The 21,773-nt window shown below is 45.6% G+C and overlaps 1 protein-coding gene across 2 annotated transcripts in view; it reads left to right on the top strand.

Annotated features, from left to right (window-relative positions):
- EGFLAM (EGF like, fibronectin type III and laminin G domains) overlaps nt 1–21,773 on the top strand; it is a 104,325-nt gene that overhangs the window by 53,047 nt on the left and 29,505 nt on the right. For both annotated transcript variants that reach the window (XM_081929630.1, XM_081929631.1), the window contains 6 exons: nt 1,525–1,637; nt 6,582–6,924; nt 7,297–7,397; nt 10,924–11,024; nt 12,137–12,281; nt 14,096–14,285. In XM_081929630.1, coding sequence (XP_081785756.1) covers nt 1,525–1,637; nt 6,582–6,924; nt 7,297–7,397; nt 10,924–11,024; nt 12,137–12,281; nt 14,096–14,285 — 993 coding nt within the window. The remainder of the gene's footprint in view (nt 1–1,524; nt 1,638–6,581; nt 6,925–7,296; nt 7,398–10,923; nt 11,025–12,136; nt 12,282–14,095; nt 14,286–21,773) is intronic.

Raw genomic sequence — 21,773 nt, 5'->3', positions numbered from 1 at the left:
AGCATCAGCACAAGGTTTTTCCAGCTCCCTATTTATTTTAACAGGGTTGATTTGCTATAACCTAATCCTTGATTATTTGGAGAGATGCTTCGTTTCTCAATGTCTCCCCTGCAGGGCTTTCAATTAATTACGGGCGCAGGATTACAAGGATGGTAGGACATCTTAAGTTGGTGTCGGGTCATTGCAAGATCAAGACTTTGTAAATGAAATACTGCATGCTCTTAACAGCTGTCGCCCACTTTTTTTTGGATTTCTGGAATTGCCATTACTTTAACAGTTTACCGATCAGTTGCCCATTATGATCTAGTGAGCTCTTCCATCAGTTGCATAAAACTTCATCTCATTCTCACTCCAGGAATAATAGTAGAGCCTTTTACAAATATCCCTGCTTTCTTACAGAGACAGTGCTATTTTATGGCACCGTTGCGTTGCATGACATGATCCGACAGAGGAAATGAGAGAACACAAAGAGCTGAAAACACTACGGGGGGTTAGATAGCTTCATCTTCATGTGTGAAGACACCAAAATAGGAGGAGACTGTAAAAACACATGGCCAGGACACTTACCAGCTGCATCATTGCTTGCCTTTAAAAAAATATCTCTTCAGCTAACAACATGAAGAGTTGATGTATTCTTTGCAGCTGAAACTTTTTCCGCAGGCTTGGAGAAGTAAGATGAAAACTATTTCTGACTGTGGGTCCATGTTTTCCAACTTACATTGGTCTAAAACAGTATTATTATCATCATTATAATAAAACTGAGTACAGTGGTACCTCTGGTTACGAACTTAATTCATTCCGGAGGTCCGTTTGTGGTTGTTGTTTTTTAATGTACCACTTTTCTTAAATGTAATCGAAAGCCCACAAGTAAAAACACAACTGAAAATATAACAGTACAATAAAGGATCAAAAGGCGGCTAAAGAGATAAAAGTTGTAAAAAGCAGAATTAATGCAGCCATATGTAAGAGAGAGAAATGTTAACATCTAGAAATGCTTTGTGCACAGGTACTTGGCTATCAGAAAAATGAATGAAATGAATAAATTTCCTGCTCCTGAAAAAAATCATCAGGATTTTGACTTGCAGAAAGAAATGAAACATTTTAGGCTGTTCTAATGCTCTATCAATATCCAAAAGTGAAATATTCCCCTGTGAGCTAAGGCTGTCTTGCCGGGCTCTACCCTCACTTGTGTTCTCTTCAAGGAGCAAAGGCCTGATATTTAAGGACATTTGTGTAGAAATTAGGCAGCCTTCAGCAGAGCTGTAGCTACCGCGGGGACGGGGATGCTAGCTGGGTTGTTTGAAACCTCCAGAGGCTCCCAGCCTGTTTGTGTGTGTATATGCAAATGCAAGGGTGTGTGTGTGTGTGTGTGTGTGTGTGTGTCAAACTGGGTCTTTGACCCGGGTGAAATAAAGCCTAGTTTCACCCTGTCTTCAGGACCCTTTAACCACATTGTTCTATTTTACGTATACCATGTGACTGACACAACATGTGTATGTGGCTATACCAACTTTATCTTCACAGACCTGGAAGAGTTAGGGAGTGGAAGCTACGGTCGTTACATTACAGAATCTGGACTTGGAGATGATGAAGGAGCTGACCTCGATGATTCAGACTACGATATTTACATTGACGAGGTAAAGCTAAAAGTGCCACTCTGGTGTTTAGGTCCCTCAAAATATTTTTGGGAGAGGTTACAGTGTTTAAGTCTGAAAAATAAAGGGTAAAAATGGATAAGCTCATGGACATTCCGATGACGTAACATGCCTTTCTCTGTATGTTGGGGGTGAGGAACCTTTTTTGTCCTGAGGTCTGCATTCTCCCAAGGGACAACCTTCTGTGGGCCACATGCCACTGGTGAGCGTGGCCAGAGGCAAAAGTGGGTGGGTCAAAGATTCTTATCTTTGTTCGTCGGTTGCTGCATGCTGGCCCTGCAAAAGCCAGAGGTTTTTAACACACACATAACGGCCTCCATTCTCCATCCATGCAACAAAATGCATTACAGGGGTACCTTGGGTTACATACACTTCAGGTTACAGACTCTGATAACCCAGAAATAGTACCTCAGGTTAAGAACTTTACTTCAGGATGAGAACAGAAATCATGCTCCAGCGGCGCGGCGGCAGCAGGAAGCCCCATTAGCTAAAGTGGTGCTTCAGGTTAAGAACAGTTTCAGGTTAAGAATGGACCTCCGGAACGAATTAAGTACTTAACCCAAGGTACCACTGAATTACAATGCAGAGGCACATTCCTTCCATGCAAAAGCCCTTGAGAAGGGTGCTGTTCAGGGCTGTTAAGGGATGGGGCAGCAGTTCCAAGAGACAGATAAGAGAGACGTATTTGTCTCCTGGCCTGAGTTTTCCCACCCCACTGTATGTTTTCATTTGCTTTGGTCTCACTGACTCCTTTTGCTTCCTCATGTGATCACATGAAGCCATAACCTTTTTCAGAAAACAATGTGTGTTCACTGGATGTGTGGAGGAGAGCCTGCTTGAGTGCAGCAGTACTGTGAAGAGCCTACTCTGTACATGCAGTTGGGGAGCCTGCTTTTTGCAGGACAGGAAGATATTTGTCTGGCCATGGATCTTTGTCACAAAATGTAGAGAAAGGGGGAAGTCTGAGGAAGATGCATGGAGGATCCAGTATATAGGATCTGGAGTGGCCCAATTAGTTCTGGTGAAAATTGAGGGGAAACTTTTTAAAAACTGGAATAGTGAAGTCTTAGCCTTGCAAGGGAATACGGAAAACAAAGAGGAAAGTATTTTTAAAGATAATAAAAGCCTGTATAACTGTATCTAGCCAAAACTGTTCATGGGGCCAGTCTTCTGGCTCAAAACAGCAGGCTCAAAATAGAGGAAAGAGATGTCACCAATGGAAGCTAAGGCGGTGAAAAAACTTAATATGGATTCTAAATGGCCAAAATACTGTGAAATCCTAGAACAAGATGGTGAGAAGCTCAAACTTCAGAGTTATGAGAAATTAAAGTTCAAAGTTCGAGATTGGTTACATTACCATCAGATAAATGAGACATTTCAGCAGGACAGGAAAATAGGATTTCAAAAGGAGAGGTCAAAGTTAGAAACAGAATTGTTAGAACCCAATACTAAGAATATGTCTAGAATGTATAACTTGCTGTTGAAATGGAATACACAGGATGAAACGGTGAAATCAGCTATGATTAAATGGGCACAGGATATCGGTCATGACATTATGTTTGCTGACTGGGAACAGTTATGGACCACTGGTGTTAAGTTTAAGGTGTAATGCCTTAAAAGAGAACATAATGAAAATGATTTACAGGTGGTACATGACCCCAGTCAAGCTTGCAAAAATTTACCATTTGCCCAATAATAAATGCTGGAAATGTAATGAGACTGAAGGTACCTTTTACCACCTTTGGTGGACCTGCCCAAAGATTAAAGCCTTTTGGGAAATGATCTATAATGAAATTAAGAAAGTCCTTAAGTGGACGTTTCCTAAGAAACCGGAGGCTTTTCTCCTGGGCATGGTTGGCCAATTGGTGTCAAAGAAGGATAGGACATTTTTTATGCATGCTACTACAGCAGCAAGAATTCTTCTGGCAAAGTATTGGAAGATGCAAGAACTACCTACTCTGGAAGAATGGCAGACAAAGGTGACAGACTTTATGGGATTGGCAGAGATGACCGGCAGAATCCGCAACCAGGGGAAAGAGACAGTGGAAGAGGACTGGAAGAAATTTAAAATATATCTTAAAAATTGTTGTAAAATTGAGGAGTGTTAAGATGTCAAGGGGTAAGAATTAGAGAATTACAGCTGTAACTAATAAGTTTAAGGAAAATTAATGGAAGGGAACTAGTAGATAAACTGACTAATGGGTTGCTAAAGAACTGTAAAACAAGGATGCAGCGAAAGGGAGGTATGGGGAAGTCGGAGGAAAGAAGGTGTATGAAAACAACATTATGATTTAAATGTTTTGTATGTATTTGTTTTTTTTGTTTTTTTTGTATGTTTCTATTATGTGTTTAAAAAATGAATAAAAATTATTAAAAAAAAAAAAACAAAATAGAGGAAAGAGAGAGAAAGGAAAGCCAGGAACAGCTTCAAAAACTGGAGGTGAACCATGCTCAAAGCAAGACATCACTTCTTCTTGCAAAGAGAAGGCAAACAGCCAAGCTGAGCTCTAGGAATCCCCAGCACAAACAGAAACCTGCCAGCAAAATCGGAATGAGGCAATAATAAGTGGAAGAAGGAGGGAGCTCAAATGCTGAAGGGTAGCCTCATTTTGATTCCCCCCACATCCAAATGTTATACTGGTTTGCTTCATCTTGCCTCTTCTTTTTCTCACAGAAGTTCAGTTTTTCTCTGTTAGATTCAGGGGGAAGACACCTGCAGAAACAGTTTTCCACTATTTTGGGGTATCGGTATTCTTGAAGTTAATCAGGGTATATGAAGACTCATGAAACTGGCTGAGAGCCGCTAGCCATAATTCTTGTATCTTCTTCACACGGGTAAATGATCTCAGCTCAACTAAGGCTGGGCCAGACTTTCTCCTTCCCACGCTCTAGAAAGGCCACCCCAGTGCAGCCAGCCATACAACTTTTGGCTCATGATCTCAGTTTGACTAAATCCTGGCCAGATTTCTGCTTCTCATGTATCAATGGGGCAGCAGATGCAATTCTACCCTTAAAGGTAAAGGTAAAGGGACCCCTGACCATTAGGTCCAGTTGCGGACAACTCTGGTGTTGCGGCACTCATATCGCTTTATTGGCTGAGGGAGCCGGCGTACAGCTTCCGGGTCATGTGGCCAGCATGACTAAGCCGCTTCTGGCTAACCAGAGCAGCGCATGGAAATGCTGTTTACCTTCCCACCAGAGTGGTACCTATTTATCTACTTGCACTTTGACGTGCTTTCGAACTGCTAGGTTAGCAGAAGCAGGGACTGAGCAACGGGAGCTCACCCCATCATGGGGATTCAAACTGCCGACCTTCTGATCAGCAAGCCCTGGGCTCTGTGGTTTAGACCACAGTGCCACCCGCGTCCCAATTCTGCCCTTAAACTCACTTAAACAAGGGTTCGTGAGCAAACACTGCTCCCATTCCACTCCATGGCTCTCTAGGGCTCTTGACTTCATCTTGCATGCAAACAACAACAACAACAAGGTTTTTCAAAAGGATCCTTCCAGTCTGAATGACTGGGCATTAAAATGGTCAATGTGGTTCTGTGTCGGTCAGTACAAAGTGATGTGCTCTGGGGCAAAATATTTAAATTTCACATGTAAACAAATGAGGTCTCAACTGGGCTTGACAAACCAGGAACAAGATGGAGTTGTGGTGGATATCTCAGTGAAATCATTGTCCGTTTTGGAGAGACCCCTTTGGCACTTCCCCTGATCCCTCTCTGTTTATATCAACTGGAATCATTTTGTGTTTTTTGCCTGCTGTATGGCAGCTGTGGTGGTGGGGAAGCAACAGGTTTCATGCCAGGTATCATTAGGCAAGAGATCAAAATAAAGATGCCAGTATCACAAGGCCTGTGCACAAGTCTACAGCATGACCACACTTGGAATCCTGTGTATCATTTTTGTTTGTTGCGTCTCAAAAAGGATATTGTAGAGACAGGACAAGTGCAGAAAAGGGATACTAAAGAAATCAAGACTCTGGAGCAACTTCCCCTACAAGGAAAGGTTATGACATTTGGAGTTTAGTTTAGAAGAAGGTGAGTGAGGAAGGAAATTATAATGCTGTATAAAATTATGCACGGTTTGTAGAAAGTGAATATAGAGGGGTAGGAGAGCTGGGGAGGGGGGTAACATTTGCCAGCCAATACACACTTTGGGTTTCAGATAGTACATGGGTAGACAAGTCTAAAAAGCCTGGGGCATAAATTTTCATGGCCCTCTAGTGGCTATGGTGGCTCATTTACCAGAAGTAATGTATTTAGTATACATTACTCTGGTAGTGAAGGGACGCAGGTGGCGCTGTGGGTTACACCACAGAACCTAGGACTTGCTGATCCGAAGGTTGGCGGTTCGAAAGCACATCAAAGTGCAAGTAGATAAATAGGTACCGCTCTGGTGGGAAGGTAAACGGTGTTTCCGTGCACTGCTCTGGTTCGCCAGAAGCTGCTTAGTCATGCTGGCCACATGACCCAGAAGCTGTACGCCGGCTCCCTCAGCCAGTAAAGTGAGATGAGCGCCACAACCCCAGAGTCGGCCACAACTGGACCTAATGGTCATGGGTCCCTTTACCTTTACCTTTAATACCAAGTTAAAATACTGGAAGCTATACAGTGGTACCTTGGTTTTCAAGTGTCTTGGAAGCCGAACATTTTGGTTTTCAAACGCCAAAAATCCAGAAGTAAATGCTTCCGTTTTTGAACGCACCTAGGAAGCTTTCTCTCTGTGTTTTTCAATTTTCTCAATTGAACTTGCCTCTAGTCCTTTGTGCCTGGGTTTTTGAACGTTTCGGAAGCCGAGAGGTCTTCCAGAACGGATTATGTTCGAGAACCGAGGTACCACTGTACTTGATTCTGACCAAACTAAACCAAAATCTGCAGTTAATTATGCTAAACCTACTTTTACCTTTCTGTCTTTCATCAGCTGAAACCACTTCCTGCTATCAAAGGTGGCAACAGGAAGTTTTTGGTTGAAACCAAGCTCACACAGGAGTCTAAGGCAAGGCTTCTTTCTAGACTGCTTTCATCGACTTCCTCTCCTGTTAGTTCCCCTACAACAACTACTCTGCCGCCACGTACCACCACAGCAACCAGCATTACTGCCAAAGCCACCAGGTGGAACAATGGGGCTTCGGTGGTGCGGCAGTCTGACCTGTCCTGCGATGAAACCATCTGCTCTACCGACAGCTTCTGTGTCAATGATTACGAACAAAGTGGTTCTCGTTGCCACTGCAACCTTGGCAAAGGAGGAGAAAGTTGCTCAGAAGGTTAGTTTACATTGGTATTTGTGGTGTATGCTCTTCAAGTTGTTTTTACCCGGGGAGATTTGCAAAAGAGCATCCTGTATGTTTGGTTTAGCAGTAATGAACATACAGGGAACAGTTGGAAAAGGGTTATGGGCAGGTGTTAGGCTATAGAAAAATCTATGGAGAGAGCACACATTTACTATCTTGGGCGTTAGCTGATGTGGGTTCTTCAAAACCTAAGGCTGTGAAAGGCTAAAGGAAAGGCAGAGCCAGACTGTCAGATGTGGCTGAGAAAGAAAAATTCAATAGCAAATGCCTTTTCTAATTCTTAAATGTATCTATTTTATTTGGAGGTGAATTGCTAAGCAATATGTTCTTATTGTTGTCTTCCAGATGTTAGTATTCAGTATCCTCAGTTCTTTGGCTACTCATACATGACCTTTGAACCTCTGAAAAATTCCTACCAGACATTCCAAATTACTCTCGAATTTCGGGTAAGTGTGTATGACCTTGAATCCACAAAGCCCTTTTAAATAATGGGTTAAATTTTGACTCCTGGGAAGAATAGTCTACTGGAAAGTTTTGCAAAGCACCCCTTCTCCTGAAGCAGCAAGGTTTTAAAGAATGAAATATAGGAGAGCTGTGGAACAGTGGCTTGGCGCTCCTCGTGCTTCTTGAGAAAGAAAGAAATTCTGAAGCTTATTGGAGAAATTGTATCAAACTAGAACCGGTAGAAGCCATATTGTGCTGGAAGCCATTTGAGGCCAAGTTAGGATTCTCTCAAGGAGACTCAAAACGTGACTGGGCTGGGGTGTGATGATGCAATTGCTATGATATGATGATGATTTAATCAGCTTCTTACTTGCCCTTTACCATGGGGTCTCAGGACAGGTTACAAAAATATTAAAATACTGTACTAAAAACAGTTAAAGCATATTGCCATAAAAATAACAAGCGTGAGTTCTCAAATATTTATCACAAGCATCAAATGCCAGGGGTAAAGAGGTGAGTCTTCAGAATCTGACAAAAACTACTTAATGAAAGGGCCAGGTGTATCTCTGTGGAGATGGAGTTCCTCTCCGAGGCCGCCATCCCTGAACATCTGAAGGCAATGAAACAACCAAGATGGCCCCTTCTGCGGAATGTAACACCTGAGAAGGGTTTGTAGGGATAGAGATGCACTGCCAGAGATTTCGGTTTGTTTACGATTTTTTTTAATAATCTTTTTTATTGATTTTCAAAAATATAAACAACATAAAACAGTTCAGAATCCAAATATCAAGATTACTCTGAATCTCCTGACTTCCCCCCTCCATCCCTTCCATGGGTCCTTTTGATTCTATTTTCAGCTGCATATCAATACTTCTCAATGTTTTCATCTTCCTAGGTTATCTATACGTTCTGTTAGATTACAATTGTATTTAAAATCCTGCTAATGTTTTGGCCAGCTTACAATGATTTTGTATATATGTTACAGTGGTATCTCGGGTTACATACGCTTCAGGTTACATACGCTTCAGGTTACAGACTCTGCTAACCCAGAAATAGTACCTCAGGTTAAGAGCATTGCTTCAGGATGAGAATAGAAATCGGGCTCCAGCGGGGCAGCAGCAGCGGGAGGCCCCTTTAGCTTAAGTGGTGCTTCAGGTTAAGAACAGTTTCAGGTTAAGAACGGATCTCCGGAATGAATTAAGTACTTAACCCGAGGTACCACTGTACAAGCATTTCCCATTCTTTTTAAAATTTCTTGCCTGGAGCTTCCCAGTTAATTTTGCCATTTTGGCATAGTCCATCAACTTGATTTGCCATTCTTCTCTGGTCGGGGCTGCCTCTTCCTTCCATCTAGTTGTTTAAGACTTTAAAAACTTTGATGTGAGCACCTTGAATTGTGCCTGAACAACCTCCTCAAATCAGGGTGGTGCTGGCAATGCTGATTCCTCTTGTGCTTGGACTTCCAGAGCGGGGGCGGGGGAGCGTGTTGCCTGAGGCTGTTTCTTTGGTCATATCTCGTTCTAATACGTCCTCCAAATCTCCAGACTTGTTGTCTTGAAGATGGGGAATCAGACCCCCCCCACACACCTGTGTATAAACGTTGAAATCAGTCACAGGTCCCAAATATTAGAAACAGTGTTTTAACTTATATATCTGACCAATCACACTGCTGCTTTATTGCTATGGCCCTAGAAACACGTGTTGTGTGTGTGTGTGTGTGTGTGTGTGTATGTACTGATTGAATTATATTTTAAGGGTGTTACTGTTTTTCCCCCTTTTGTTTTCAGCATTTTTTGGAATCATACTGGTCCATTACCATATTATTGATTTTTTATGCTTGTATTTTCTCCAGCGCTTTAACTGGACATCATTCAGTTTTCTCCAGCGCTTTAACTGGACATCATTCAGTTTTCTCCAGCGCTTTAACTGGACATCATTCCAGGTGGCTTTTAAACATTTAAATAAATAGAGTAACAGATAATAGGCTAATAAGAAAAGCAGGGCTAAGGAAGCATAAGGGCACAAGCCATCCATGTTGAAGGTCTCCCGTTCAAGAGCTTTTGAGGGGCAGTAACCGACCCTTTGAGCTTTAGCAGTTATAGGCAGGAGCACAGTTAACACAGAGACACTTCTTTAGCAACTGTTAAGATTAACCTTTTCACGCGTCATTTTACTCCCGATTTTGTCAGATTATTATTATTTGCCCAAAAGACAGATCATTTATTTGAAGCAGCTTTGGCACTGCTGGTTTTTCTTAAATAGAATATTGAACAGTTATGAATGTAACTTTGCATCTTATTTGCATTCAAGGGGGGTTAATGGAAGCAAAACTGAGCTCCCGGTGCAAATCTGAGATGCGCATCTCTGTACATCACTTGTATAAAGCATGCACTCCTTTGTTTGGAGAGCATTCCGAGACGTCATAGCAACCATCGGTCCGGTTTTGCTTGGTTCACTACCCATGAGACTCAAACCTGAGTCACCTTAGCTTTGATAGTCTAGTGAGAAGCAAGAAATGGCAGACCCATTCCTTTCAAAACAAAATCACTCACCATCTCTCATACTTTTTGTATTTTAGGGCATGTATTTTAGGGTCCTGTGTCTTAGCTATTTTTGTTTTTATCTGTAAGCCACCTTCAGTCCCATCAAGGAAAACAGTGTGTGTGTGTGTGTGTGTGTGTGCATGTATGTAACAATATGGAGTATAATAATAACAATCACTCCAAGCAGAGAGTTGCAATTGCTGCAGCATCAGAAGGGATCCTGGGACATGTTTCTTTGGTCATGTGACCGAGCTATCACTATGCTGTGGTGGTTAGAAGGACTGGGCTTGTGACCAAGCTCAAATCCTTTCTCAGCTGTGGAATTCCCATTGATGTTGCCTAACCTACCCTTGCCAACAAAGGTCCGTATAGTTAAAGCTGTGGTTTTCCCAGTAGTGGTGTATGGAAGTGAAAGCTGGACCATAAAGAAGGCTGATCACCAAAGAATTGATGCTTTTGAATTATGGTGCTGGAGGAGACTCTTGAGAGTCCCATGGACTGCAAGAAGATCAAACCTCTCCATTCTGAAGGAAATCAGCCCTGAGTGCTCACTGGAAGGACAGATCCTGAAGATGAGACTCTAATACTCTGGCCACCTCATGAGAAGAGAAGACTCCCTGGAAAAGACCCTGATGTTGGGAAAGATGGAGGGCACAAGGAGAAGGGGACGACAGAGGATGAGATGGTTGGATAGTGTTCTCGAAGCTACCAGCATGAGTTTGACCAAACTGCGGGAGGCAGTGGAAGACAGGAATGGCTGGCGTGCTCTGGTCCATGGGGTCATGAAGAGTCGGACACGACTAAATGACTAAACAACAACAACAACACAACAACAAACCTACCTCAAGTGGCAGTTACTAGGATCAAAATAGGGTGCTGTGTGCACTGCTCTGAGCAATTTAGAAGAGTTTTGGAATAAACAACAAATGAATAGAACAACTTGGGCTGACCTCATTTATATTTTTGCGTGCTTCTGTATTCCCAGGCTGAAGCAGAAGATGGTTTGCTTCTGTACTGTGGAGAGAATGAACATGGGCGTGGGGACTTCATGTCTGTGGCAGTCATCAGACGAAGCATTCAGTTCAGGTAAGAACTACAGAACGATGTCAGTGGAACTTTGGAGGCTTGGCTCCATGTCTGTAATACAAACATTGTCATATTCTTAGTGAAGCTTTGGAGAGAGCTCCTCAGGTAATACCTTGGCCAAGCTTCTATTTAGCTCCTCTCCTGGCTGCCCCTGGTTGGGTACACATTGCCTGGAGGCAACCAAGCAGAGATGTTTTTAATAACTGAGAGGGAGGAAGAGAAAACAGGCTCCCACTCCCTTTTCAGACTTCTAGAGTGCCACAAATGAGTAGCAATTGGCATGGGCAATGTTGCTGATGTTGCCTGTTTTGAGTATATACAGCTAGATTCTTTTCAGGAGGACGTCTCTGTGAATGAGATATGTTGCAAGGATAAGGGTGCAGGCAGTGATCTCTCAGAAACCTACTTATTTTCTTTTAATCACACCCAAGTGATGGATGCCAAGCAAAGGGGGAAAGAGCACATTTCACACATGTGTGTCTTTGTGTTGGCTGGCTGCTGAGGCATCCTTGTCAGTCAGCTCCACCAGCAGCTTGAGTTTCATATAAAGAAAGCCGGTATTATTAATACAGGCCTACCTCTCACCAGGGAGCCAGGAGAATTCCCAAGATAAATTATTGTGATAGCAGTAAGTCAGATTCTAATCCTGTGCATCTCCAAAACCATTTTTGAAATGTGTTGGTTTCTTGTTTATATATGTGATATATTTTCCTGTCTGTAGCCAGAGGATGTGAAAAGCTCAAACTCCTCTCTGTGGGGAAAGGAAAGAGATTAAAGAAAACTCTCTCTCTTTCTCCTTCTCCCTCTCCCTTTTTGTCCATAATAAAAGAAGGTTAGATATAAGCGTCCAGTGAACAGCCTTGGAGTACGAGAGAAGAATGCATCATCAAAGCTAAATAGGTGTGGACCCGGTTACTAATCTGGATGGGAGACCACTTCGTGTGTTGTTTTAAATTAAAATATATGCTTAGTTGTTATAAAGAGATAAATGTGATCTCATACACTGCTTTTGAATGTTAAAAAGAAGTGGAGCGCAGTCTTGAGGGAAGATCCTTTAGAGTGAGTTAAGTTTGGTCATTTCCTGAGAGGTTGTCCTGTTGTCCTGTTGTCAGGTTCAACTGTGGTACTGGAATTGCAGTAATTACAAGCGAGAACAAAGTGAAGCTGGGTAATTGGCACAGTGTGACTGTGTTCAGAGATGGACTGGATGGATGGCTTAGGCTGGATAACAACCGTCCAGTTTCTGGTAAATCCCAGGTGAGTCATATACCGTTTATGAAAGGGAATGCTCTTTTTAAAGTGTTTTTGGCAGTGGGAAGGTGCTGGAGTGCCAGGGAGTCCCCAGAGCCAGGAATGGCCAACTCACCCCATATTCTGGGAACCAGAGCAGCCCAATGTAGTTGTGTCTTGTGACTCTTCCGGGGATGTTTGGAGAGTCCTTAGTGGGCTCCGTCCCCGATCTTCCCACATGTCACTACGTAACCTGTTGCTTCACTTTTACCTCTAGGATTAAATCACTCTAAAATATCCCAATATCAACAGCTGCACCCACCTACCAAATTGAGGAGTCTGCCAAATATTATAAATGGTGAAATGTATGCAAGGTACCACCTTATAAGTCTGCTGGCTTCCAATGTCTAAATCGGCCGACGACCCTAGAATGTTAAAAAGACTGTTTGCAGTAACTTTGCTGGATAATTGAGATGTTAATGTAGGGGGTGAGATAAGCCTAATTTGAATTTGTTTAACAAAAAATAATTAATGGTTTATTAAGCAACTGCAGAGAATTGCCATCAGGGAGCTAAATTGTGAAAACCTGTTTGGTTCAAGCTTCGAATGCCTTTCCTAGCTGATATTATAGTCAGCCTAAGCTGATTTAATTCTATTTTATTTTTCATTTCACTTCACTTTATTTTTACTTCACTTCACTTCACATTACATGGCTATGAAGAATCCATAGCAAAAGGCTCAGGGGTTGGACCTGTGGCTCTCCAGCTGCTGTTGGACTTTAACCTCCATCCCCGCCAGCCGCCATGTGCAATGGTCAGGGCTAGTGGAAGTCCAGCAACATCTGCAGCCTACAGGCTCCCCACCTGTGCGTTAGCTGAAGCAGGGATCAAAGCCCTTCTCTCCAGCTTCCTGGCAGAAGAGGCAGTGTGTCATCTGGAGAGCACACCTTCTCCTCACCCCAAATGAAAACATTTTAACACACTGCATTGCATACGTATAGGGTCTTGCTTCCAGAACTAATGCAGTGTATTGGACCTGCATGTTTCTTTTCCTTAGAAACAAAACTTTGAGCCATTAAAACTATATCTGGATTACAATTTGCTTGGGGCATCTGAGAACCAGGTAAAACTGCTTGGAAGGTTTTCTGTGGTTTGCCATCTCTGCCCCGGATGTGTGACTAGTAAATCGCCTCCCTTCCTCAAATCCTGGAGGTGGGCATGTTTTGAAGCTGTTTCTTATCGCAAGGCACTGAATTCTCTAGTTATGATGTTGCCCAAGGCATGGACTGAAGGCACATGATGCAGCATAATTGCTAAAGCTAAGGAAGTCTGAGTCTGGTCAGGCTAAGAACGTAAGACAAGCTCTGCTGGATCAGACCAAAGGCCCATATGTCCAGCATTCTGTACTTGGAGTGGCCAACGAGAGACACATGGGAAGCACACAACTGGGGTCAGAGCACTACCCCACTCTCCTGCTCAGGATCACCACCCAGTAAGTGGTATTCACTATCACAGACGGGGCCAGCCCTATCGTTGGACAGAGTGATGCAGCTGTGGCACATAGTGATGGAGGAAGAGCGGACAGGAGAGTGTGAGCCATGCAGCCACCTAAGCTTAGCCCCCTGCTCTCAGGTGTAACTCTTGTCTCCAGTTTTGAAATAAGAGCTATTCTGGCCAATTTCTGCACATGGAATGGGGAGTTTCCATCTTGGTTTCTACCTTAACGTCTTGGGCCAGCCCTGGAAAGAAAAGTGAGATCTCTAAAAGCTCTAAATAAATTAACAGGTCTAATTATCCTCCTTCAGCCAAATTTCCTATCAGTGTTTCCACCCCACTTTCTAGGGTCAATACAGCAAAATTACTTTCCGGACTCCCTTCTATCTTGGAGGTGCTCCTACTGCCTACTGGCTAGTGAGGTCTGCAGGCATCAATCGTGGCTTTCAAGGCTGTGTCCAGGCACTCACGATCAATGGGAAGATCATGGACATGCGGCCCTGGCCTCTGGGGAAAGCTCTTAGTGGGGCAGATGTCGGTAAGTGTGGTTTTATTCTCATCCTTGTCCATGAGAGAGAGAAATGGGTTGCTTCCTTCCATATAGAAAAGCTAACCATCTCTGTCCAGTCATGGTTTAAGTTTAACCTTGCCCTGCCTTAGAGCTACATTTTGTTTGCTTTCGTAAATTTTAAAATGGGCACAACAGGAAGCCTTGACAACAGAGCCTTGACAAAATGGGAGCTTTCTTAGAAAGGGGGCTGGCTGTTGCAGGTAACTAATAATATTTTTATTTTATTTTATTTTTCTAAGTGCACAAGCTAAAATAAGACGTAAAAAAACAAAAATCCTATAGACATTTCATGATTGTTATTGCAGCTTAAACTTAACCTAATATTGCATTTGTAAAAATGAATTCTAAATACCATTTAATTTGTCTATGGCGAGTCTACGTTTGTACGCAATTTGTTCGTGTGTTGCAAAGTTGTACATATCTTCTATCCGTTTGTTGAAGGGAGCTGCATTTTTATTTTTCCAGTTCATCAATACCTGTCTTTTTGCTGTAGTAAGGGCTCAGAGAGTCCCTTTGTTAGGTCATATGTGTTGGATATATAATTCAAATAACAAATAATCTCGACTGAGATAGGCCGGCATGCACACGACATCCCAAACTCACTTGCTATCAGGTTCCTTGTGTCCAGTCTGACTTGTACCCCACTCCATGGTAAACCTTACTACAGTGGTGCCTCGCAAGACGAAATTAATCCATTCTGCAAGTCTCTTCCTCTTGTGGTTTTTTCGTCTTGCGAAGCACGGCTATTAGCGACTTAGCGGCTATTAACGGCTTAGCGGCTTTAAGAAAAAGGAAACAAACTCACAAGAACTCGCAAGACATTTCGTCTTGCGAAGCAGGCCCATAGGGGAATTCGTCTTGCGGAATGACTCAAAAAACTGAAAACTCTTTCGTCTTGCGCGTTTTTTGTCTTGCGAGGCATTCGTCTTGCGAGGTACCACTGTAGCCTAGACTCCTGCTGACATTTGCTAGGACCTCTTGTGGGCTCTGGCCTGGAAAAGAATAGAGAGCCTGTTTCAAGTCCTTGGTGATCCACAAGTTCCTGTACATGCTGCTCAGGCCTGGTCTGCCCATGAGGCAGACTGAAGCATCTCCCTCAGGATGCAGAATCCCATGGACTGATGCCCCCACAGGCACCCTGCCCTGACACCTCTGGGATCACGTGATCCCATCTTCCCTTTTCTCCTCAGCCTGCAGAATGGAATGGGGCATGCTTGGTGCTTCTAGTTAGGCCAAATGTCTTTTGCCTTAACCTGTCTCATGAAACCTGTCAGGGAACTGACATCTAAAGCGCCGGAGGCGCAAAGGCTCACTGAGGGTGAGAGAGCAGTAGCAGCGGAAGAGGGAACCAGTAGAGGGCGAGCAAGAACTCCAAGGGAAAGTGAGTCGGAGGGATGGCTCAGAGACGCTTCAAGCGAAACCAGTGGGGAGGTCTCAGGACCTCCTATAGGGACACCCACACCTCGACGGAAACTGTCACGCCGAGAGGCCAGACGACGTGTTTCCGTTAAGGAGCTTTTATGTTGGAAACGTTTCCGAAAGCAGCCACTTTCGGATTCTACTAGTGATTGACGCAGCCATGCTGGAGGGGCTCCGTCACAGGCAGAGGTTTGAAAGCCTGATCAAACTCTGAGGGACTTGCATTTTACGCACAAGCAGCTCATCGTCCCATCACAGCAATCCGAAAGTCTCCGAAAGCCAGCTTGTGCAGGGAGAAGCATCATGAGCAATCCAGCCGGAACCGGGGAAGCAGGAGCAGCTGGAGGAGGTCCAAGCCTGGAAGAAAGGTACAGGGCGTTGGAGATCCAGTTGGCGCTGCAAACGGCGAGGCTTGAGGAGAGGAGGGCTCAGGATGCAGAAAAGGGAAAGGAGAAAACCACCCCGCTCGCCAGAAAGGTGCCAGGATTGGTGCAGAAATTCGGGGGGGATCCCAGGAACTATCATGCCTTTAGAACAGAGATGCAATACGCTCTAAACTTGCAGTTTGATGACTTCCCCGATGAGGAATCGCGAGTGGCGTATGTGATTGGCCATCTCGAATCCGGGGCGAAAGATTGGGTTAGACCCCTGATGGCAGCGAATAATGAGATCTTAAAGGACACGAGGAAGTTTTTTCGTGCCATGGACCTGATGTTTTCCAGCGATATTGAGCAGGGGGTGGTGCGAAGGCAGTTAATGGCTTGCCAGCAAGGAAGCAGATCTGTCCGTGAGTACTGGACTGAATTTACCATGTTGATTCACAAATTGGGGTGGGACCTATCGGCGGAGCCCATCCAAATGTTTTTCGAAGAGGGGCTTTCTTCAACCGTCAAAGATGAGCTTTCCCGGGGCCCCAGGGCGGAGTCTATGGACCAGTTAACCAAATCTGCGCTGGCCATAGGAGTGCGCCAGGAGGCGAGGGCTATGGAAAAGCGGGAAGGGAAAGGAGACCGTTGGAGGGAGTTCCGCATTCCAGACATTCCAGAGCCACCTTTCCCGCTGGCAGAGCCGATGGAAGTTGGAACAGCGCGGGCGCGCGCAGTTTCAAATCCCAGTGAAGGGCGGAAAAAGGAGGGAAAGAGCGCCAAGAGATGTTATCTCTGCCAACAGCCAGGGCACTTTGCCAGAGTTTGCCCACAAAGAAAGGAATGGCAAGGGATGGCAGGAGCTGTTGGGGAAAAGGAAGAGGAAGGCAAGGAGCAAGTAAAAGCCAACGCCTGGCTGCCACCGTTGGGGCACAGCAGCCAGGCCAAAGAGCAATGAAAGTGCCCATGCCAGAACCCCCCAGACCCGCTTTAGTGATAGAGGTGTTACTAGAACTGCCAAACGGACACCCACTAAAGGTCAAGGCGCTTTTGGATTCAGGCAGCTCCTGTAATTTCATGAGTAAGGAGTTTGCAGCTGAGCACCAGATACAGACTATCCCTTTAAGTAACCCCTTGCAGGTGACTACGATTGACGGCAGAGAGCTGTTGGGGGGAGAAGTTAGCCAACAGACTGTCCCGATGATAATGAGAGTGGCAAGGCACACCGAACAGATAGCGTTTAATGTGGCCATCCTGGGAGGAGCGCCCATCATTTTGGGGATGAGCTGGCTGGCGCTACACGATCCGCTAGTGGGCTGGCATCAGAGGGTGGTCTCCTTTGGGTCAGCGCATTGCCTAGAACACTGCAAGGAGGGGAAGGTTTCGGGAGGAGACAGAGTCACCCTAGCGGGGATGGAAGTGATGGACAAAGGGAAGGTGCCCCCGCAATACGCAGATCTGAGCAACGTATTCAGCGAAAGGGAAGCAGACAAACTGCCACCGCATAGACCCTTTGACTGTCAAATCAACCTACTCCCAGGGGCCCAACTCCCAGTAGGCAAGCTGTACGCCATGTCAGACAGGGAGATGCAGGAGCTGAGGGAGTTCATTGCCAAAAACTTGAAGCGAGGTTTCATCAGAGAGTCCCGAGCGGTGGGGGGCAGCCCAGTGTTCTTTGTGGACAAAAAGAACACAGACAAACCGAGACTGGTGTGTGACTTCAGGGCCCTCAATGCAGTGTCGGAGCCCCTGGCTTTCCCTATGCCCCGAATTGATGACATTTTGACCAGAGTAAGGAAGGGAAAGATTTTTACAAAACTGGACCTGCGGGGGGCGTACAATCTGATACGCATAAGGAAGGGAGATGAATGGAAGACCACCATGTTTACCCCGTTGGGAGCCTTTGAATACCTCGTTATGCCCTTCGGTCTACAAGGGGGCTCCGCGTGTTTTCAAGCTTTTATAAACCACGTTCTGGGACCTTTGCTCTACAAGAATTGTGTGGCCTTTTTAGACGACGTGTTGGTGTATTCGGAAAAGGAGGAACAGCATGTGAGGGACGTTCGAGAAGTGTTGGGCAGGCTGCAAGCCAACCAGCTGTGGGTGAAACTGGAGAAGTGCCAGTTTCATACCAAGGAGGTGGAATTCCTGGGGTACCGCTTGTCAGACAAGGGATTGGCCATGGATCCAGGCAAGGTCCAAGCGGTACTGGAATGGAAGACACCGAAGACCAAGAAGGACGTGCAAAGATTCTTGGGATTTGGGAACTTTTATCGGAAGTTCATCAAGAACTTTGCCCACTTGACGGCGCCCATCACCGACTGTCTCAGCAGCAAGAAGAAATTTGTTTGGACGGCAGAGGCGGATCGAGCCTTTGAAGAACTGAAAAGGGCTTTCGCCTCGGAAGAACAACTTCTGCATGTGGATTTACGAAAACCCATGAGAGTGGAAACAGATGCATCCGACCGGGCGGTAGGGGCGGTCCTTCTTCAACCGGGGAGGAGTGCGTCGGAGTGGAGACCGTGTGCCTTCTTCTCGCGGAAGCTGAATAAGTCCGAGAGGAATTACACGGTGTATGACAGGGAACTACTTGCCATTCACGAAGCATTCCGGAGGTGGAGACATTTATTAATTGGGGCACAACACAAGGTGCAAGTGTGCACCGACCACAAAAATTTAGAGTATTGGAGAACAGCTCGAGTGCTCAACCAACGACAAGTGAGATGGGCACAGGAATTCTCCAAATTTAACTTTGAGATTTGTTATGTGCCAGGCCCAGAAAACGTCAGGGCGGACGCGCTCTCACGCAAACCAGAATATTGGGAAGGGGAGGGGGTGATCGAAGAGAGACATGTCATCCCGGAGGACCGCTGGGTGTGTGGGGCGGCGATGGTGGGGCAACGAGAACTGGTGGAGGAAACGGAAAATGATGAATATGCCCAGGATAAGCTCAGAGGTCTCAGGGGGGAGGGCGAGAGCCCCGGAGGTTTTGAGGAAAGAAATGGGGCATTGTATTACAAAGGGGCACTGTATATACCCGAAGGTGAATTGAGGGGGAGAGTACTCAAGCAGTTGCATGATAGCCCCACGGCGGGACATTTTGGGCAACACAAGACCATGTGGTTGGTTACCAGGGAATTTTGGTGGCCTAAGGTGAGGGAAGATGTAAGGGAGTATGTAAGAGGGTGTGACCAATGTCAGCGAGCCAAAGGGGAAAGAAGGGCGCCGGCAGGGTTATTAGAACCTTTACCCACACCAGAACGGCCTTGGGAAGCGATATCAATAGATTTTATGACGGATCTGCCAAGGTCCAAGGGGAAAACAGCCATCATGGTAGTAGTAGACCTGTTAACTAAGATGTGCCACTTTGTAGCATGCTCACATGCAGTCACAGCGGAAGAAACGGCGAAGTTGTTTGTGGAACATATCTTTAGGTTGCACGGGGCTCCCTCGAGGGTGATCTCAGATCGAGGCAAACAATTTACTTCCAGGTTCTGGAGGAAGCTCATGAGCTTGTTACACGTGGAAGTCAATTTTTCAACTGCCCGGCACCCTGAAACCAACGGGCAGGCGGAAAGGGCAAATGGCATTCTTCAACAATATCTTAGGTGTTATGTCAATGACAGAGAGAACGATTGGGTCGAAAAGTTGGCGTTGGCAGAATTTGCCTACAATAATGCGGAGAATGTGTCCACAGGGATGAGTCCCTTTTTGGCTAATTACGGGTGTCACCCCAGGGCATTTCCAGGGGAAGGAGGGGAGAGATGGAGCGTCCCAGCGGCTGAACATTTTGTAGAAGAGATGGAAGCCATCCATCAGCAGCTCCAGCTCAACTTAGAAAGGGCTAAGGCACAATATAAGAAGCAGGCAGACAAGAACAGAAGGGAAGGTGAAACCATAAGGGTGGGGGATCAAGTGTGGTTGTCAACCCAAGGGTTGCCGTTCAAAGGGGGTTGTAAGAAACTGAGGCCCAGAAGATTGGGACCCTTTGAGGTGATTCAGCAGGTCAACCCGGTAGCTTTCAAACTCCGATTACCCAATCACATGAAATTGCACCCAGTGTTCCACAGGTCGTTACTGTCACCATACAGGGGAGGAGGTGAAGGGGAGCACGTCAGGGGACCAGCCTTGGAAGAGAGGGAACGCCGCAACCATGTAGCGGAAATCCTCGATTCCAGGTGGAAGGGAAATCAGGTGGAGTATTTAGTGGCGTGGGAAGGGGAACCGGAGTCAGAAAACACCTGGGTAAGTGCGCAGGAAGTCAATGACGAGGTTTTAACAGAAACGTTCCATCAAAGGTTCCCGAGGAAACCTCAGCCGATAGCAAGGTTTAGGAGGGAGTATTTCGGCACCACCGATGAGGAAGAGGAAATGGAAGGGTTCGCGGAGTCGGAGTTGGAAGAGGGAGTGGACTCTGATGACGAAGAGTACCTAGAGAGTAGGAACAGCAACAAGTGGAAGGAAGTGTTCGCGACGTCGGAAGATGAGGGAGGTTCTTTCAAGGGTTTTACCTCCTCACCGCCAGTAGGAGAGGAGACGGGAGGGGGTGAAGGGGGCCCTGGAGGGGAGGTGGATGTCAGGGAACTGACATCTAAAGCGCCGGAGGCGCAAAGGCTCACTGAGGGTGAGAGAGCAGTAGCAGCGGAAGAGGGAACCAGTAGAGGGCGAGCAAGAACTCCAAGGGAAAGTGAGTCGGAGGGATGGCTCAGAGACGCTTCAAGCGAAACCAGTGGGGAGGTCTCAGGACCTCCTATAGGGACACCCACACCTCGACGGAAACTGTCACGCCGAGAGGCCAGACGACGTGTTTCCGTTAAGGAGCTTTTATGTTGGAAACGTTTCCGAAAGCAGCCACTTTCGGATTCTACTAGTGATTGACGCAGCCATGCTGGAGGGGCTCCGTCACAGGCAGAGGTTTGAAAGCCTGATCAAACTCTGAGGGACTTGCATTTTACGCACAAGCAGCTCATCGTCCCATCACAAAACCTGACCTGAGCCATTGGGTCGAGGCAACCAGGAAATATAAATTAACAAAAGCTACACATTGCTCACCTGAATGAAAGGTTTGCCCAAGTGCCTGCACCTTGTTAGTGGTAGAAATGGCTGTAAATCCTGGTTTCAAGTCTAATGTTTCTTAGGTGACAAGCTCAACCTTCCCACCCCCTTCTGTATTTTTACAGCTGGTATCAAAAGAGGCCACCGGCCTGCGTCAGACATAATAGCGGCTGCTGCACTACCTTCTGGATAAAAACACCAGAGATCTATGAGATACAAAAATAAAGCTAATAGATTGGCCTGGAAAGCAGGCAGTGAAGAAAACAAGGTCTTGGAGAAGCACAAAGGATTGACCCTTTTCATGATAGAGTGAGAATCTGTGGAATACATGCAGAGCTTGGAACATATCAAAAGTTCCCTCTGATCTGTATTGGTTCCTAGATCTCAGCTTTTGCAGCCCCCAATACCACAGTTACTTCAGCAGCTGCTTTCACTTCAAACAAACAACTCTTTTGGGGTGTTTTTATGTGTAGCCATTGGTGACCTGATGCCAAATAATGAAAACGAAAAGTGTGAACGATGCTACTTGCAGCAGCAATGTGGTGGGGAGCACATTAGGGTGATCTTGGTACTTCCCAGGGGATGATGCTGAATTAATTTCTCTTTAAAAAGATGC

The sequence above is a fragment of the Podarcis melisellensis genome (assembly GCF_964234715.1).
Source record: "Podarcis melisellensis genome assembly, chromosome: 11".
NCBI lineage: Eukaryota > Metazoa > Chordata > Lepidosauria > Squamata > Lacertidae > Podarcis > Podarcis melisellensis.
The sequence above is the reverse complement of the archived record's forward strand: the minus strand, read 5'-3'. Positions and strand labels throughout refer to the sequence as shown.